We start from the raw sequence: 21,717 nt of genomic DNA, 5'->3' as shown, positions 1-21,717 counted from the left end.
ACCATTTTTTGTTCCGAGGCTTTTTAGAATTGTGGTATTATCTATATGATTTTTCTAAGTATCAAAACTTCCACTGAAACAGCGCAGTCCATGATTGATAATGTTGTTTTTTTAATGATTATATTTTATTCATTTATACAATTTGATGATGATTAATTCAATTGGTGAATAAAGCCAGCTAACATATATACTGTAGTCATGGTACGTAGCATCTTGGGTAAACCAGGACCTGAATCAGGAAATTTTCAACCAGCACCATCATGTTCCAAGTACAAAGCCTCAAACCTGTACTTTATAAAAATAAGATTGCCAATGAGACAACTATCCACGAGAGACCAAATGACGTGGATGTATGTCATTTAGTCTTATAAAGATTCTATCATAGCATCCAGTGTGAAATAATATATCTCAAGAGTTTTGAATTTTTTATTTTTATAATGCAAGCCTTGCTAAGTATTTTAAATATTTAAAATTTAACTATCAACAGTGCAGAAATATGGTATCACAAGAGATTCACTAATGGAATATGATTTTTTAATCATTTCAGACTATATAACAAATCTTCTCCATGAAATGCAAGTTTTTCTGTGAGATGTTATCAATCCTTACATCACAACAGCAAAATCAAATAAAAAAACTGACAGAATTTATAATTGTGTCTGCATATAAGCTTATAGAAAATGTGTACTTTGTTGAAAGCGGTAACTAAAGAAGGTGTGGGAATATGCAAATGTGAAGAAACCCAACCACACAAAATTCCAAAAGACATCTCAAGGTCAATAAACTGCTTCGCTGAGCGCAGCTGGATACGCCCGCAGAGGTCCAACCCTGAACAGTTGGGGCAAAAAGGACACAATATTCAAGCTTGATACAGATCTAAATTGGGATTGTATTAAATATTTGACATATTATAAGTTTCTGAATAAATGTAGTCAAAGAACTTGAAATTGGTTATATGAATTGAATTTATATTCAATTAAAGATTTCTTGCTGTTGTGCAATACACTGTGCTGTTGCGCAATACGGAGTAAATCTGTTGTTAGACTATAAACAATTAAAGTTCAATTAATTCTCAATGTCATATCAGAAATTTATGAAAATGTAATGGGAGCTTACATCAATAGATATAAACAATTCACCAAAGTTTCATGAGAATTGCTGACAGAATTTTTGAGTTATTGTCTGAAAACTGGAAAATCCCCCCTTCTTTAATGAATGAAACCCCATAACTCAGAAATGTAAAAAGTAAAATTTATAAAATTCTAAATGGAGCTTACATCAATAGATATAAAATGCTCTGCAGGGCGCAGCTTGATACGACCGCAGAGGTCAAACCCTGAACAGTTGGGGCAAGTATGGACACAACATTCAAGCTTGATACAGCTCTGAATTTGGATTGTGATTAAATATTTGACACAGCATAGGTTTCTGACACAGAATGAATGTGGTCTAAGAACTTAAAAATTTTAAATTGGACATTCGCCTATTATGGTCCAATATCCAAAATCTAAATACATGGTTAGATTCAGCATATCAAAGAACCCCAAGAATTCAATTTTTGATGAAATCAAACAAAGTTTAATTTTGACCCTTTTGACCTCAATGTGGACAAAGTTGATAATGGGGCCCAAAAATCAAAAATCTAAATACATGGTTAGATTCAGTATATCAAAGAACCCCATATATTCAATTTTTGTTGAAATCAAACAAAGTTTAATTTTGGACCTCGATTTGGACCAACATGAAAACTGGGCCCATAATCAAAAATCTAAATACATGTTTAGATTCAGCATATCAAAGAACCCTAAAAATTCAATTTTTGTTAAAATCAAACTAAGTTTAATTTTGGACCCTTTGGACCTTAATGTAGACCAATTTGAAAAAGGAACCAAAAATTAAGAATCTAAATACACGGTTAGATTCGGCATATCAAAGAACCCCAATAATTCAATTTTTGATGAAATCAAACAAAGTTTAATTTTGGACCCTTTGGACCTCAATGTGGACCAATTTAAAAACGGGGCCTAAAATCCAAAAACTTAATACACGGTTAGAATCAGCATATTAAAGAACCCCAAGAATTCAAGAATAAAACCCCATTGAAATTGGTCAAGAAATAAGCAATTTATACGAAGTATCTTCTTTTGCACAATACTGTGCAATTGAATATTTCTTGCTATTGCGCAATACTGTACAATTGACAGGGACAAAACTTAAAGGGAGCCCAGTCGCCCATGGCTCCTAGATTTTGAGCTGGGCCCCTAAACTTTCAGGTAAATTTCAGTTGAACATATAGAAACTAATTATGAAATATCTGGTCTGGGCTCCCAGCTTGAAATTCCCAAGTTTAGTCCCTCATTGACAATTTCTTGCTATTGCGCAATATTGTGCTATTGGATATTTCTTGCTATTGCACAATACTGTGCAATTGAAGATTTCTTGCTATTGCGCAATACTGTGCAATTGAAGATTTCTTGCTATTGTGCAATACTGTGCAATTGAAAATTTCTTGCTATTGCACAATACTTATTATATAATAATTTACACATCCTGTTTGGTGTGTATCTCCTACCATATCATTATTATTTGCTTTTAAATATAAAACAGAAATAACCAACTTAAAATGGAAAATTTTAAATGAAAAAAAAAGGAAAAAAAGAAAAAAAAGGAAAAAAAAAAAAATCCCCCCCCCCAAAATTTTTTGAACCCCCTTATGATTCATCACCCCCAAACTCAATCTTAGCCTTCCCTTTGTGGTATGGTACCTTGCAGTACAATTTCAGAGAGATCCATACACTTGAACACAAGTTATTGTCTGGAAACTAGAAAAATGCTTATTTTTGGCCCCTTTTTGGCCCCTTATTCCTAAACGTTTTGGGCAATTATCCCCAAACTCAATTCCAGCTTTCCCTTTGTGATATGAAACCTTGTAGTACAATTTCAGAAAGATCCATACACTTGAACACAAGTTATTGTCTGGAAACTAGAAAAATGCTTATTTTTGGCCCCTTATTCCTAAACGTTTTGGGCAATTACCCCGCAAAACTCAATTCCAGCTTTCCCTTTGTGATATGAAACCTTGTAGTACAATTTCAGAAAGATCCATACACTTACACACAAGTTATTGTCATGAAACTAGAAAAATGCTTTTTTTTTGCCCCTTTTTTGGCCCCTAATTCTCATATTTTGGGGCAATTACCCCCACAATCAATCCCAGCATTCCCTGTGTGATATGGAACCTTGTGGTACAATGTCAGAGAGATCCATACACTAAGACACAAGTTATGTCTGGAAGTTACAAAAATGCTTATTTTTGGCCCCTTTTTGGCCCCTAATTCCTTAACTGTTGGTACCATTACCCCCAAAATCAATCCCAACCTTCCTTTTGTGGTATTGAACCTTATGGTAAAATTTCATAGAGATCCATTCACTTAAACTAAAGTAAGAGTGCGAAAACCAATGTGTCTTCGGACGACGACGACGCCAATGTCATACCAATATACGACCGCAAAAATTTTTGGTGGTCGTATAATAAACAATTCACCAAAGTTTCATAAGAGCTGCTGAAAGCATTTTTGATTTTTTGTCTGAAAACTGGAAAATCCCCCCTTTTTTATGAATAAAACCCTGTAACTCGGAAACGTAAAATCTAAAATAAATAAAAATCGAAAGGGAGCTCATGTCAATAGATATAAACAATTCACCACAATTTCTTGCAAGTTGGTGAAAGCATTCTTGAGTTATTGTCCGAAAACTGGAAAATCCCACGTTTTTTAAAGAAATAAACCCCATAACTCGGAAACGTAATATCTAAAATTTATTGGAAACGAAAGGGAGCTCACGTCAATAGATATAAACAATTCACCATAGTTTTATGCAAATTAGTTAAAGCGTTTTTGAGTTAATGTCCGACATGTTGACGACGGACGGACAGACGGACGGACAGACGGAAAACGTTATACCATAATACGTCCCGTAAACGGGCGTATAAAAACCAGTCTGCACAACTTAGACAGGTGTCTAAACAACATGTCAGCCTATAAATCTCTCAGTCTAAAAAAAGATGTGTATCAATTAAACAGACTATCAGAGATCTGCCATCAACAACAAAATCTCAAAGAAAAAAGATAACTTCTACTATGTTCGATCATCCATTCGTGAAATCAATTCTGTCAAAGGCCTCCTGTGTTTTTCTTTTCAGCTGACTTCAATAAAAAATACTACTAGCTCTGTAAGAATCAAACAACACCAATCTGTCTCAAAGCATCAAACTATAACACTGTTCCTACAGCTGCCGAAATCATCCTAAGATCAATTTATCTGTCTATCAAAATTCTATTTCTTTTAAGTATCAATTCGTTCAATCATCTTACAAGATGAAATGAGACAACTCAATTCTACAAGACCCGTTTACAAATTTAATTATATTGGGGTTAAAGTTCTTTTCAAGGTAAAAATCTATATGAAACCTTTAACATTTTCTTTAATGGAATAAAGTAGATATTTTGTATAATGGTTCTAGATTTTTTATGTGAAGCAATTTTGATTTGTTCCATCTTGTCCTTTTGACTAATTTTTCACTTTTTTAATAGTTATTAAGTATGAAACTCTGTCAAAATCCAGCTACAACAACTAAAAGGGTCTAAAAGCAGTCTTTATAATTATTTATTTGCAACACTTGCTGATTTTTTTTCATGCCTTGACACGACTTGTAAAAACAGAAAAAGACCACAATTTTACCTGGTTCCTATCTGACCAATTATAATGTCAGATTGAATTCAATAAATAAAAGCAAAAATCAGACACTGATGTAATTTTGATATACAATAATAAAATAACTGTTAAAGTGAAAAACAGCAGGTATTCTTGTCTTATTATATCATTTTTTGTCCCTCAACAGTTTAACAGGTTCTCTAAGTATCAAAACATTTATGTCTTTTACCTGCCGAAAGTATGTTTAAATATCAATATATTCCATTGCCATTCAGGTGTTAATACTTGGTTGTATATAAATGTCAAGCAATAAGAAGTTATATATTGTATACGATTATTAAAGCTGATATATATTTCAACATTAAGTAATCTGGGCATATTAACAATCTATTATGGTAAATTGGAATGTGATTACTATTCCAGTTGATTCTCTTCTGTACAGGTGCCATGTACTAAATTGCTCTAGGTTTCACACAGGGGCTTGCAGTTACCACATGCAATTTTTGATGTCAATAATAAATAAAGAATAAGAAACAGTTTTGGCTTTCAATTTGTTCCAGATTATTTTAGACCCTGATAATGGCCCCACAATTTCTGGGATTTCATGGCCACTTTGTAATCCTTGATTGAAAAATGCAATTTTTGGTTAACAATGTTTATTTTTTAAAAGCTAATAATAAAAGGTTTTCATGACGATAAACGATAAAATTTCAATGTATTTTCCTTGGGTATTTGGACTGATTCCTTAAGTAAGGAACTCAAATTTAGAAAGATTTGTATCTAGTTATACATGTAGTAATGGAGAAATTGAGTGAACAGGAAAGAAAAGTGGAATTTACTGGTCTCCTTGTCCTATCCCCTCATTATATCTCCTAAATAAATGGGCAATTGTGTCCATGGGACACAGACGATGCCCCCGCTTGCATAAAACATTATAAAGGGACATAACTCAAGAACGGAAAAAGCGATGATACCCAAATTTGAACATGATCTGAGTTTTGTAGTAATAAGCATTGTGTATAAGTTTCATCACATTTTGTTCAAGCAAACTAAAGTTAGAGAACGGAAACAAAAAATTTAGCAATTTTTCCATTTGTAAGGGGGCATAACTCTAGAACGGTAAAAGTGACGCCACCAAAATTCAAAGTTGATCTGTGTTTTGTGGTAATAAGCATTGTGTATAAGTTTCATAAAATTAGGTTGAGACAAACTAAAGTTAGAGAACGGAAACCAATTTTGGGCATAATAAGCAGAGCAGTAGCAGTGAGAAAAAATAAAAACACTCCTTTTGAGAGCCTCTCTAAATGAAAGATGAAGCAGAATGGTGTTTGATGTAATCAATATGAGAGATGAAGATGTTTATGTTGACTACTTGAGAAATCATTGACCTCTTTCCTACATTCTTATCCCTGTGAAAGTATACCACTGTGCTCATACATTCTATTTCTGACAGCACTTATACCTTCAAGTAGATATAGACATGCATCTAGTACTATCAGATCTTATTAATACATGCTTTTAACATGAAGAGTTTTCTAACTAGGTAATTTTATCAAATATTTCAATTGGTCCTAATTTTATGAATGAGTAGATATTGGTGTTGACCCCATCAAAAAAAAATTCTGACTGTTGCATCTTCATTCCCTGGAGCGCTCATGATCATCTTGCAATCACAAAAAACAATATTTACCTTAAATTATAAAGGGATTATTCAGGGTAAATTTAGGTTGAACTCAATGTCATACAAGCTTTGTTTGAACTCTACAAACTTTGAAACATATAAAGAGGCTATTATTTCCTATATCATTGTTATCATTAAGTCTGATCTTTGTTTTCATTGGTCTTCCCTGGTTTCAGAGGTCATCATACATCATTGCATGTAGTCAAAACAACATGAGAAAGATTCATCTACCATTTAATTTATATATATATAACTTGGATGGCAAATTTTCCTGCCAAAGGTCAATCAATCTATACAAAATGTCAAACTCTTAAACTTTATAATATAAATAAGCAAGGGTAAATAATAATATAATATATAACTTTATTGCAAAAACATGAAACCCTGGCGGTTAAAATGCAAACATAGTACATTGTATACACAAGTGACAAGAAATAATAGAGCTCAAAAAAACACAAATAAACAATACTATATCAAAGAATACTCTCAGTAACTAAATCAATTTAACTTAACCTGTTGATATGAAGTTGTGCCATAGTAAACTCTACAGACTACTGATCATTGCTGATCAGATTTTAAGATTTGACACAACAAGACTCATTCTGATACACATAACCAAGCCAGCAAGCCAATTTATCTTACTAGTTTTAACATTTATTAAAAGAAACAATTTGTTTGATATTGTATACTCTGACAAATGTAATGAGAAAATTTGTAAACATATCATATTTAATATTAATTTTGGAGTGTTTGGGTTTGAAATTATATAAGCTATCAACAGGCCAAAGGGACCATTGGGAACATCAAAAAACCTATTCCATCAAACTCAAGGTGACTATATATATATATATAAAATAAGGAGATGTTGATTGGTAGGTAATAAGACAACTTATAATCCACCAGAGACCAAAAAACAAGGATGCAAACATTGTTTTTTAATTTTGTAGTGTAAGAAATCTTACTAGAAAAGTGTAGATAAAATACATTAAAATTCACTCCTGTTAAAAATTGTTTATGGTACAATAATAAATTAAGACTTAAAACATGTATGTATATATTCATTCTGCACCTTTGATCTTTTCAAAACGAAAACAGGTGGAGTAATTATGTCTTCATTATAACACTTGTAAAACTGTATAAGTTCTCCACAGCAATCAACTCAATGTCTTAACTTTTTTGTCTTACAAAATCATCTGTATAAGCCTATAGCATATTTATGGAACAAAAGTGACTATAAAACTTATCTTTAAGCAGGTGCTTGTTCTCAACTCAAAATTCAATCAAATCTGCTTGTTGTGGCAGTACTCTTTAAGTTTACTCTGCTTAGAATTAAACATCTGTAGTTTAAATTTGGTTTTAGACACTAAAAATGAGTTATTGAAATGTGAGTTATTGAAATGTGAGTAATTGAAATGTGAGTTATTTAAAATGTGAGTTATTGAAATATGAGTAGTTGAAATGTGAGTTATTGAAATGCAGGTCACACATTGAAAGAATGAAAGTCCAGAACAACAAGTTCTCTGATTGGTCTGCAGATCAAAGTCTAGAGAAACAAGTCTTCTGAGTGGTAAGCAGAACTGCATTACAGGACTTAATTTTTTTTTCCTATTGTAGTCAAATTATTTCAATTTATATATATTTGCTCCCTTTTCTGGTCCATCCACCTTTCTGATCCCATCAACTGCTATGCAATTACTGCAACTTGTTATGGTCAGAAGGAAGAAATAGATTTCCACTGACTAACCATTTGTTTTTTCACCTTTTAGCACCAAATCTTAAGTACACACACTAAAAAATCTTATTTGAAATTTATTTTCGATTGAAATCATATAAGAATTTACCAATTTCCTTACTGGCAATTAAACCGACTTTGATGTCATGAATAACTAAATTAAAAGATACAAGTGTTGAAGCCATTATTGTCCATTGTTTCAACAAAGCAATATTAATTTCAATACAATTGTACTTTACAAATGCTTTGGTAAATTTCAAATTGAACTAACCATGCAGTTGCAATAAAAAAAAAGTGAACACTTAGATTGATTTGGCTATTATTATGATTATTTTAAGGTCCTTTTGGTCATTTAGATCTTCAACTGTTTCGGTTTTTATATAGATATAAGAAGATGTGGTATGAGTGCCAATGAGACAACTCTCCATCCAAGTCCAAATTTATAAAAGTAAACAATTATAGGTCAAAGTATGGTCTTCAACACGGAGCCTTGGCTCACACCGAACAGCATGCTATAAAGGGCCCCAAAAATTACTAGTGTAAAACCATTCAAACGGGAAAACCAACGGTCTAATCTATATAAAAAACGAGAAACGAGAAACACTTATGAACCACATCAACAAACAACAACTACTGACATCAGATTCCTGCCTTAGGACAGGTGCAAACGATTGCAGCGGGTTTAAACGTTTTAATCGTACCAAACCTTCACCCTTATCTGAAACAATAGTGTAACATCACAACATAGAAAGACACACTATACAATACATCCTTGGCTTTCAAATATTTAGTTTTTCATGTTTTATATGTGCCTGAGTGTGAAAAAAACAAGTGTTTAAAGTAATAATCGTTTAAATAGATTCATACTGCTATTCACCATACATTAAATTAACTTCTTACTGAATGGTAAAAATGTAAGTTATTCTCTACCGTATTTTGGTGTGTATAATACACTTTTTTTTACCCCTAAAATGTAGTCGGTAAAGGAGATGCATATTATACACAACAATAGACGGTAAACATTTACAAAGCCATTAATTCACCCACACTTAAAACTTAGAGGGTATTGCCATCTGAAAGCCCACTACATTTTCTTCACCTTGTTTTTACCAATAACTGGTGCTCTTGGGGAAATATAATGTCCAAATAAATAGAGATGATATCAACTTGACAGAATTCATCAACTTTGACATTTACTCACAAGTTACAACAACAGTCTACATAAGATTACAATCCATAATGGATTTTTTTCCTATGCTTTTGTAATATTTCTCCAGTCAACTATTCCCATCACTTCATGTATAAGAAGATCGATTAGCTATCACTTACAAAGATCTCAACATCTAGAAATTGTATCTATCCAAGGTTTTATTTGAGTTGGAAGGTCAAATAAAAGAAGGATCTTATTGGATTCTGATTACAAAATGATTTTCTTACTTTACTGATTATCCCTCATTATTTCTATACATGTAGGGACATGATATGGTATAACTATTGTCAGAACACAGACAGAAATAAATCTAAATGCTGATGAAGACTTGAAAAATTGAAAGATCAGCAAAATTGAGATATCAAACTGTAGGCACAATCGCTGTTATATTTCTACAGGGCATGCTAGCAAAGTGAAAATATAATTTTGGAACATGCAAAGGTTCTGTGAAAAAAAAAAAAAGATTGCTAAATCTCTTCAGAAATATAAGATATAGGCAAAAATGGTCAGCAGCTTGATGTAAGAGACGCTGGGAGAAATTATGGTTAATAATAATATAGTGCAATACATTCAAAGAATATATGCGACCTCTTTTCATCCAAAGTTCTTTAGCAAAACAATCTTGAGTAATTAAGCTATAGTTTTTTTTATGTCATAAATTAAATTATCACACTCTGGTTATGACAATTCACATAATAGAAACATTGAGGCTGAAATGTTACAAATGTTAAGTCATGTTTGGTGTAATTTTTAGGCTCCCTTCTTGAGTTGTGATTTTTTAAAAGGTCTAATGATTCACGTTTGGTAAAATCATGTAAATTTTACCCATATGGTAGTCCAAACACATAAGAAGTGTTGGACAAAATGTTTCGGGTATAACATTAGCCGTACCATTGGTTACTGCACCAGATGCACATATCAACAATCAATGTCTTCTCAGTGATGCTCAAGGCCAAAATATTTAAAAAAAAAAAACAAAACCTTATACAAATGTTGAAGAGCTGATCAAACCAAAATGGACCTAAAGTATAGCCAAATGTGGACAAGGATCCAGATTCTAGCATTAACAATTATTTATCATTTCCTTTTATTAATAACGGTAAATGAATAAAAGTGCATTTAACCAATGCGAGTGCACAATTCCTTCTAACTTAAAACAAATACAGACTAAATCAATAATCGGAAGATAACAAAATGTACAATTGTCTTTACTTCATTAACTTAATTTCACCCAAGTCCAGACAAACAAGAGTAATGACAGACTTGCTGTCCAAGAACTGGAAGTGTTACTGTGAGTGAGTATCATACAATGAATGGAAAAACACACATGAAATACTAAAAGTAAAACTGTAAACCAACTTATTTCCGTTGATACTTTATTTCGCGTTTATCCCCTTCTAACCAACTTCGCGGTGATTTATTTTAGTGACTTTCTTATTTCTTGATGTATTTTAGATTAAAATTAACCAATTCGTGATGTCATCATTTATATTTGCGTTATTTCTCTTCTAGGGAAAGTCGAGAAAATAAATCACTCACGAATATCAGTTGGTTTACAGTAAAAGGTACAAGATGCATTAAAGCAAATTGTGCTAACTGCATGTTCATAAATTTTGATTGGAGAACTAGAATTCGGGTTATAGGAGGGAAAATCCCACTCTTCCAACACCAAAAAAGAAAGATTTTGAACTTATTAGATACTAAAAATATATCGAAACAAGGCAGAAAATCTATTTAAGTAGCATAATACCAAAATATGTGAATGATGATGCTGTAGCTAATACATGTGCACTTAAAGTAAATCTCAATCTTAGGAAAATTTGTTTTTTATCTACTAGTAGTTGTGATCAAAGGTTGACTGATGATTTTCTCAAAACTGCTTGTATAATCCAGTCATACATCAATGAGCCTTCCTCAAATTGCAATTTATGAACTTCATCAGTGGCTGTTTATTACAGCAGTGTTTTTGTCCATTATTACACAAAGCATGATGTCAGATCTTTTGGCAATCTCAACTCAGTATGTTTTAAAACTTGCTAATCCTTCCAGATAGAGCACCTGAGAACTTTACGAGTTCATGTTCCTCAGTCTATTTTTCTATGTAAACCAATGTTTTAATGATTTGTTTTTTCATTTTAGTTTTTTTTGGCCATTGTATTGTCAGTTCATCTTCAAATCATTATTTGACAGCCTGTCCCTTTGGTGTCAGTTCATCTTCAAATCATTATTTGACACTGTCCCTTTGGTGTCAGTTCATCTTCAAATCATTATTTGACACTGTCCCTTTGGTGTCAGTTCATCTTCCAATCATTATTTGACACTGTCCCTTTGGTGTCAGTTCATCTTCAAATCATTATTTGACACTGTCCCTTTGGTGTCAGTTCATCTTCAAACTATTATTTGACATTGTCCCTTTGGTGTCAGTTTATCTTCAAATCATCATTTGACATTGTCCCTTTGGTGTCAGTTTATCTTCAAACTATTATTTGACATTGTCCCTTTGGTGTCATTTCATCTTCAAATCATTATTTGACACTGTCCCTTTGGCGTCTTCTGCCTCTATTTAGACATATAGTGCACATACATTAAAATAATTTGAATATTTATCATGTTTATGTAGACAATGTGTACTTCATTAAAGGTGGGTTATTTGTTTCATGCTGTTAAACTACTGACTCATTAACATATATCCCCACATCCACTTTTACTCTTTAATATCAAATGCAAATCCCAATGTATATATAGATTTTTTCTTCAGTGCTCACATTAAAGACTTCTCTTCCGAGACTTTAAAAATAGGTAGATGTGGAATGATTGCCAACAAGACAAACTATCCTCCAAAGACTAAAGGTCCAGGATGTAAACAACAACAGGTAACCATGTGACCTTCGAGAGTCTACATGCTACTAACAGTCAAGCACTTTTTCTTGGAGTTTCGCCTAAATATTTAGTAAACACAAATGTTATTTATTTTTTGATAATTTTCAATTAACACATTTACAACTAGGTATAAATATTTTCATCAACCTAATCAATAAATGGCATTTACTGTGAAGAATGTGTACAAAAAATATCAACAATGATCCATAACTCAATCTGTCAATTTCCTATAATGCTGCCACATATACCTTTACTTCGTATTTCACATTTCACATTCCACATCATTGTTCAAGTCACATGTATTTCCCTTTTACTCAAGAGATTCAACTCATTCAAGAATTCAATATTTTATAGAAGTATCATTTTTTAAAAGCTAAAGTGCATTTTTGATCACACTAAAGTGTGATGGTGGCATTGTGATGCTATCCTTACGCCAAAGTGCTTTGGTAGTAACTCAGAAGTGTGATGGATTATATAAACTGTATTTTCACGGTTTTTCATGTTTCATGTTCATAGCTAGGTTTTTCATGTAAACATGTAGAAGTCAATTTGTTTGTTAGAAGCAGCTTTTTGTTAATTTTTTTATTAAGTAAATTATCGAGAAGCTTAAAAAAACAGTCAAGTAGTTATTGCATTTCCTGTCATAACTGTAACATTGTAGTTTAAATGTAAATAAGTTTGGACAAAAAGCCTTGTACGATCATTCGAAAATAGACCACTACATGTAAAGTTTATTTTCCATTTATTATTAAAACCAGTACTATTTCAAAGAATGAAAATCGTGGTAGTTGTTTGAAATGCATATAAAACTTGATCAATCAGAACGAAGAAAAAAAGGAGAAAAATGTATTCAGCTGCTGTGAATGAGAGGAAGGTATAAGACAGATCGTGGTAGATGGTTTTTCCTACAACTGGAGAAAATATGGAATGTTTGGAATTTATATACTAACTAATTAAAAATCAAACTATTATTAACAATCTTATTAGATACCAAAAGAAATGTGATGTCCATTTATGTCAATCAGAAAGAAAAAATCATCAACATTATCATTCCCCCAAAAGACATTTCTAAAGGTTAATATATATGGTCATCAATAGAATCTAAGCATAAATAGCTCAGAGTCTTGGTAAGTTGTAAATAAATTGAACAGAGACTAAATAATAAAAGATCTGTACACTGTACAAGTAGAAAGTACTGCTAATATCTTGATTTGAACACCAGCATTCTCCCAAACTACGATTGCAATTTAACAAGCATTTCAAACTAGCAGCTACAATTAATTGTGTTTGATTGCCATTAATTGTATGACTCTTTCTGTAACAAATATTTCAAATATGTGAAAAATAACACTGCATAAAACTGCAACATTACAGGTGTGAGTGAGGTTTTGGCAAGAAATGAATGTTTAAAACACAAAATAGTCATAAAAGTCAAATCCTCTAACTAAAAACCAGACAAAAAAAACTCTGGTGTTTTATTGTAGTAATAGGATACATATTCAATCGATTATTAAGATAGCAATCACTAGCATTGTTTGTAAAATCCATTTTCTTCACTGTCTGTACAAATTTGGATAAAAACAGAATTATTCACTGACAATTTTATGCATCGGAAATTGATTTTTCTGTTGCAGCAGAGTGCAGTGATTCAGAGAGGCTGCCCTTGATTGCGTTACTGCCATATCTTTTATGTAAATATGGATCTTCTGCGGGGAAAAGAAAAGCAAGTGCCTTCCTATAGAATGTCTATTTAATGACCAAATACAACATAATTTAGTGATTAGTTTCTATTTGCATAAAACCAAAGCTTTAGTTTGTACTCCTGTGTCAATTATACAGTCATTTCCCTATCGGACTTGGCTATGAATAAATATTAATCTTGGTAAAAGTTCAGAGATTCATAGTGATGGAAAAAAGATAGACACCAAGCAGGGTTGGAAATGCAACATGTGTTGTAGTGAGTGTAATGTATGCCAGTCTCTGCTTTGTGTTCCTTAAAAACCTCAATGGAGCTAGGGTATAAGGATACAGTTGCTCTTCCAAAAATGTAAATAATAGCTTTATTCTGTCCAGGAATAGAAGCTTTTATAATGAGCATATGTATCTGTAGTGTAGATGTGTTGTTGCACCTCTGTCCCAGGTTAGGGGAGGGTTGGGCGCCCGCCAAACATGTTTAACCCCGCCACATTCTGTATGTGCCTGTCCGAAGTCAGGAGCCTGTAATTCAGTGGTTGTCATTTGTTGCTGTTTTTTGTTCATAATTTTGTACATAAAACAGGCCGTTAGTTTTCTCGTTTAAATAGTTTTACATTTGTCATTTTGGGGCCTTTTATAGCTGACTACCAGTATGGGCTTTGATCATTGTTGAAGGTCGTACGGTGACCTATAGTTGTTGATTTCTGTATCATTTAGTCTCTTGTGGAGAGTTGTCTCATTGGCAATCATTCCATATCTTCTTATTTATATATATATATAGTATAGATAAACTGTCTACTGCTGAAGACTGTTTATTTCCATCTAGATGTCTTTCGATTATTTTTGTCACGGGGTCGCTAGCTATTTCATTGAATACTAGTAATACCAAGTATCTCATCAGCTACAGGTTGAAAGGTTGTCTACTAAATGTATAAGGCAAAAATATCTGATTGTACTAAATTTAAATATACTAGTACTATAATTTATACGATTGGCATTCAAAATTCAAGTACCATTCTACCAGCCTTTTTTAGAAATACCAAACTTGTTTCAAAAATTGTACTTTTCCTTAAAATAACTGTGATATTTGTCAATGTACATGTATGTATGAAGCAAACAGCAACCAATTTATCCATTTTGCAGCTATTGTCATAAAATCTACTAAGAATAGAACACTGTCATGGATATACATATATGAAATCTGAATATTGAATCCCAGTGGTTTCTAAATAGCATGCCACTCAATATGCAAATACATGTATACAGAAACCGAGTGAGAAGACAATCTTACGCCTACACCGTCTATAAGTATAGGATGGTAATTGCTGACTGTATTATTTTACCAAGATCTAGTCATGAACTTGCTCTTTGGTTACATTTGTCCCCAATGAACACAAAGATATAAATCTGCTCCAATTACAGCTTAAAGCCGCTAGACATAAACACAGAATGAAGGAAAGCCAGGGATATATCTAATATGTAGAAACATTAGGCACTATATGATCAAGAGGGACATAAAACATAGTCTATTCCACAATTTTAGTCAATCTATTTAGTCCAAAAGTTTGTTTATGTACATGTAGTAATGTTGCCCTTTTCCATTAAAATTTTCTCAAAACATCTGGAGTCTACAGCCTACACATGCTACAGGCAATGACAGGCTGATTTACCAACTAATTTAATTTATACCCTTTGTAAATTGCAGGTATAAATATAAAATAATACATAATATTTCAATTAAAATAAAAAATTTCTTCCTTATGCATAAAGATTTTTTTTTACAAAATGAAAAAAATATAAGCATGAAAAGAGAGGTACTGATGCCTCTCTTGTGATCTCTGCTTTGATTCAAATCTATCCTTATGTGTACAATAATCATACACCACTCTAAGTACATTTTAAAATTGAAGAACAAACACAATGTACACGTATGCATACATATGTACAAGTAACAATTCAAAGGAAAAAACACCACAAAAACAGGAAATGTACAAAAATGTGTTTGTCAGGTATATTCACAAAACATCTTGTAAATATAATACGATATGATGTAAAATATAATGTAAAAATAAATCATTTAGTAGCTCATAATGTAAATTCCTTTAAATGAAACTTAATAAAATTGTATACACTTTGTGATTTATCATATCAACAAGGGTTACAATGTAATACATATAATAAATACACCATCTGTTGTAGCCTATTATCAATTTGACATTTAAAATTGTGATAATGTATTATTAGCATTCCTCCTACACATAATTCTGAGGTAGAGTTCTGAGGCCTCCGTGAAGGATTTAATTCTGTATATGTACCTTTTATATTGTAATCTTTAACCAGAAAATTAAAAGGTGACAATTTACTTCAACTCAATCATGATTTTAATTATGTTTAAATCATTGTTCCTTAAATTTTTTCAGTTTCACAAGGAAGGTTTTTCAATGAGAAGTTAGTACCTGAATATTGAATCTATAGTTATGGAACAGCATATATATCCCACCCTGAACTTTTGAGAAGGGGTTTTGGGTGGGTGGTTATGGGTACAAACTGTCCAGAACAGTAAATAATGAAATTTTGACCTATTTAAAAGATGAGCTAAGGGTAAAAGAAGTAATTTAAACAGCACTGAGACCCACTGAATCTTTAAAGTACATGTAGTACATGTATATATAAACAAGACGAAATATATATATTTTTGTTTACTCTAAGTACAAAATCAAAACTAATGCACATTCACAAAAGTCATAAAGCAGCAATACCTCCCTGTAGCATTTTGAATTTTTTTCCTGTTATTTAAACATGCTTAATCATGTTAATTTGCTCTACTAATGGTATAAAATTCAATACTCCTACAACACAACATAAAGAATGTAACAGAATTCCAATGATTAGAGACATTACCAAGATGAAAGTAAAAATATTTTCACCTGCCCAACATCACAATAAGAAGAGATTGTTCAGGTTGAATGGTATCAAACCTACTATTTCATGAGCCATTTGAAGAATAATAAGTTGCAGGCTCCTGGGTCATTACAACAAAGTTCAATAAATGCTGCAGCTTCAAACCTGGGTTTGCCAATTTAATACTATTTTTATCCAGAAAAAAAGGCTGGTGGGGTATAATTTTTAGAGGCCACAGGGAGTAAAACAGAACCTCACTTGATATATGATTCCTGAAAAGTAACATGACATGTATCTAAAGCAACATCAGAAGTTAATGTTTTGTGCAACTGGGCCATTAAAAAAATAGACAGAACTGTTTGGCATTAAATTATGAGGCACACAAATCTAATTTACTATGTTGTATATCAACTTTCCGAATTAAGCAGAGATTTCAATATATATTTTTTTTGAAGATGGAACTAACTATTATGCACTGCCTTGTAAACAAGCTTTAAACAGAGTTACACTTAGCTTTCAACATAAAACTTTTATAACAAGTGATCATAGTAAATGTTGTATATAGGTTTCTAAAAGTGACCATGTAAAAGAAAATCTGCAACCTGTCAACAGCAGATTCACATGCTAGACAAGAATGAATTAATTTTTTTGAAATAACCATTTTTTTCAGAGCAAAACAATAATACTCTGATTTTTAGCTTTCTTGTAATATTTCAGAGGTTTTCACAACAAAATGACCAAAAATAAAATCAACCCCTATCCTTTTTGTCCAAATTGTTAAAAAAAAATATCTGGATGAGAACCGTATAATGGTGTTATAAATACAATGTAGGTTTTTGTTCTCTTGATAATCCTTTATGTTTCGTTTGTGGTTATTTATAAAAAGGATATTCTTAAATTGCAAAATAATGTGTTTTCGTATTGTGACTGTCTTTAAAATTTGACCAAAAGAATGCATTTATAACTTCAGCATGTTCAGTCAGATGTATTCATTTAAAACAGTTATTTTTTTCTTTTGAAATATATCTGATTAAAATGTTAACATACAAATGTAGAAAATTGTCATTAGGACTAAAATGAACAAATGATTGGAACGTTTAAATTTACCAAAAAAAAAATATAATAAAAGTTTTAATGTTTTTTTAAAAGAAATCTATATTTTAATGTATATCAAATGAGATGTGGGGTAAATTGGAGAAAACGATCCCATAACCAAAGCTTCTACCAGATCAATAAAAGACATTTAGAGGTTAATTTCCATTTTACTGGATACAACCATGTAAACTGACCAAGAAACTACTTATGAATTTTTTAGACCCATTCAATTTAAAAGAAAAACAATATCAGGATAACAAAGGTACCAACACTATTTTGCACCCATAAATTTTATAAATTCACATCTATAAATATCTAGCTCATTAAATTATGTACCAGTTATTGTGCTAAAGTTTAAGTTGAAACTCCCTTAGGCAAAGTTGTACAACTGTTATGACTGTTCTGTTTTAGCTATTTGGCTTTTCAGCCTCTCTTAATTATTTACTACTGTACACTAATTTTCCCTCATTTTCATGAGGGTATTTAGGTCATTAAATATCACCCCATCCCCCTGTAGTATAACATCTTATATTTTTAGCATGCCAAACTTCGGGTCTCAAAAATATTCTGCAAATATGTAATAGTGTAAATGGACTTAATGCTTGCATAATACACTGGTTTAAAAAAATGATAAACCATCTATACCTGTCCCCCAGAGTTATATGACATTTACCATGGTATTACAGATGGTTGTGGGTGTATTATACAACCATTTTCAATAATTATATCACTTTTCGATCTGAGTGGGACTTGTACACACAATGATTCTAAACTGGATTACAGCTCTGATTTTAATATTAGTTATAATGTACTATTTTGAAAAGAAAACTTATCACAAAAGTCAAAATAAAATACACTCATGTATATAAAGAAACAAGTTCTTATGATGACATCTTCTCATAGGATAACAACTCATGAGAGGGAAAATAAATTTTAAGATTTCCAGTTTTCCCTATTTGTGCGTTTTTCAAATGTTACACGTGTTTTCGTATTTCATTCAGGCTGTCTTTAATTTTACATGTAAACTAGCTATATGTAGGTTTCAATTATCTTTTTTTTTATTTCTTATGTAGATAAAACTGTGACATGTGTTAGGTCCAATCATTGTTAACATTAGAATTGGTCAATCAATTCTACAACAGCATGGATTAGAGACTATTTCTACAACAGCATGGATTAGAGACTATTTTTACATGTTTCTAGTTTGTTTAAAACAAAAATCTGTATTTTCAAAACTGGTGAAGCAGATTTCCATCGACACACAGGATGATAAAGACTTCTTAATTAATTGTGTACCGGTATATGGTCTTGCATGCATGTACTTACCTCTTCATAAAACTTTAACTGAGGGACAGATTCATCACAGATTTGTTCACAATATTCCTTAAATAATAAAAATCCTGAAAAAGATATAGATAAATAACTTAAAGAGATTGTTTTGGTCATTACAAATCCAATTTGAGTTGTCATTACAGTATACACTAAAATATTAAGAATTATTTTCAGGCCATCAGTCTGAATTGGTTTACAATTATCATGTTTAAATGCTTCATTAAAAGAAACTCAGAATTCTGTTATACTATAATGGCTACCATACCAGGCATACATATTCTGTGAAATTTAACAGAAATATCAAATTTAAATCAAAATGCATTCTGACAGATCTTTGTGATGAGAGATACTAAGTTGAAATGTTTTTTTATCAAAAAATTGAGCATGAATTTGAACATTGGCTGTTTTATGTATTGCACTGGGCATGTAACTTTGTGTGTGTCCTGCATGGGGCATATTACTTTGTTGTGCATTGAGCATGCTTCTTTGTTTGTGGTGTGCATTGAGCATGTTACTTTGCCTGTGTTGTGCATTTAGCATGCTACTTTGTCTGTGGTGGGCATTGAGCATGGTACTTTGTGGTGGGCATTGAGCATGCTACTTTGTTTGTGATGTGAATGGAGCATGTTACTTTGTTTATGTTATGTTGTGCATTCAGCATGTTACTTTGTGTCATGTTGTGCACTGAACATGTTTCTTTGTTTGTGGTGTGCATTGATCATGTTACTTTGTCTATGGTGTGTATATATATTGATCATGTTACTTTGTCTATGGTGTGTATTGAGCATGTTACTTTGTCTATGGTGTGTATTGAGCATGTTACTTTGTCTGTGGTGTGCACTGAACATGTTTCTTTGTTTGTGGTGTGCATTGATCATGTTACTTTGTCTATGGTGTGTATATATATTGATCATGTTACTTTGTCTATGGTGTGTATTGAGCATGTTACTTTGTCTATGGTGTGTATTGAGCATGTTACTTTGTCTGTGGTGTGCACTGAACATGTTTCTTTGTTTGTGGTGTGCATTGATCATGTTACTTTGTCTATGGTGTGTATATATATTGATCATGTTACTTTGTCTATGGTGTGTATTGAGCATGTTACTTTGTGGTGTGTATTGAGCATGTTACTTTGTCTATGGTGTGTATTGAGCATGTTACTTTGTCTGTGGTAGACATTGAACATGATACTTTGTCTGTTGTTGGAATTCAGCATGTTACTATGTTTGTTCTGTGCATTGAGTATGTTACTTTGTCTGTTGTTGGAATTCAGCATGTTACTATGTTTGTTCTGTGCATTGAGTATGTTACTTTGTCTGTTGTTGGAATTCAGCATGTTACTATGTTTGTTCTGTGCATTGAGTATGTTACTTTGTCTGTTGTTGGAATTCAGCATGTTACAATGTTTGTTCTGTGCATTGAGCATGTTACTTTGTCTGTTGTTGGAATTCAGCATGTTACTATGTTTGTTCTGTGCATTGAGCATGTTACTTTGTCTGTTGTTGGAATTCAGCATGTTACTATGTTTGTTCTGTGCATTGAGCATGTTACTTTGTCTGTTGTTGGAATTCAGCATGTTACTATGTTTGTTCTGTGCATTGAGCATGTTACTTTGTCTGTTGTTGGAATTCAGCATGTTACTATGTTTGTTCTGTGCATTGAGTATGTTACTTTGTCTGTGTTGTCTGTTGTGCATGTTACTTTGTCTATATATTTGTATTTGAGGTGTGTATTGGTTCAAAAACAAAAAGAATTTAAAAAACACAATTACAAAACTGTATCTTTCGCACTGTAATTTCTACACGACAACAAAATAATTTTAAATAATAAAAAATATAACTATTGCCCACCCTATTTTGAAACTTCAGCAGACCTAATCAGATTGTTTGCTAATGTATAGAAGTTTCAAATACATGTCAAATAAGATGTGCATGAAAGAATTACTCTTAGTCAGAGATTTACTAACATTGTACATACATTATTTTAGTTTGCTAATGGCAATGGTGGTTTACTTAATTTTAGTACTCTTTTATTATGTATACAATGTAAGAGGAAACTAACTATACATAAAAGTTCCATAAAGTTCTGAAAATATTTCCAATAAATCTTTGACATAACTATCTCCATGACAACCAACAATAAAATTCTGTGAACAGCTTTTAATATTGTCCATAAATAGTTTTATTAAAAGTCATATATATAGAAATTATTGATGTAAATCAAATCTTATCATGCATCAATTTTACTTAGGAGATTGAAATAGCAAATATTAAACTTGAGTCAAACATATATACACATGATATACATGTAGTATTTATCTAATTAATTAATCTAAAATATATATAAAAGTAATAAAAAATGTGCTTCGCCGAGCGCAGCTGGATATGACCGCAGAGGTCCAACACTGAACAGTTGGGGCAAAAAATGGACACAATATTCAAGCTTGATACAGTTCTGAATTTGGATTGTAGTTAAATA

At 31.9% G+C, this 21,717-nt stretch overlaps 2 protein-coding genes across 2 annotated transcripts in view; one reads left to right on the top strand and one right to left on the bottom strand.

Annotated features, from left to right (window-relative positions):
- LOC127712999 (small G protein signaling modulator 1-like) overlaps window positions 1–21,717 on the top strand; it is a 361,281-nt gene that overhangs the window by 320,665 nt on the left and 18,899 nt on the right. The window lies entirely within an intron of this gene.
- LOC127713002 (beta-adrenergic receptor kinase 2-like) overlaps window positions 1–21,717 on the bottom strand; it is a 120,114-nt gene that overhangs the window by 95,361 nt on the left and 3,036 nt on the right. The window contains exon 3 of the mRNA XM_052219591.1: window positions 19,234–19,307. Within this exon, the coding sequence (XP_052075551.1) occupies window positions 19,234–19,307 (74 nt within the window). The remainder of the gene's footprint in view (window positions 1–19,233; window positions 19,308–21,717) is intronic.

Source organism: Mytilus californianus, unplaced genomic scaffold (assembly GCF_021869535.1).
Source record: "Mytilus californianus isolate M0D057914Y unplaced genomic scaffold, xbMytCali1.0.p SCAF_8, whole genome shotgun sequence".
In the NCBI taxonomy this organism is placed as follows: domain Eukaryota; kingdom Metazoa; phylum Mollusca; class Bivalvia; order Mytilida; family Mytilidae; genus Mytilus; species Mytilus californianus.
The sequence above is the reverse complement of the archived record's forward strand: the minus strand, read 5'-3'. Positions and strand labels throughout refer to the sequence as shown.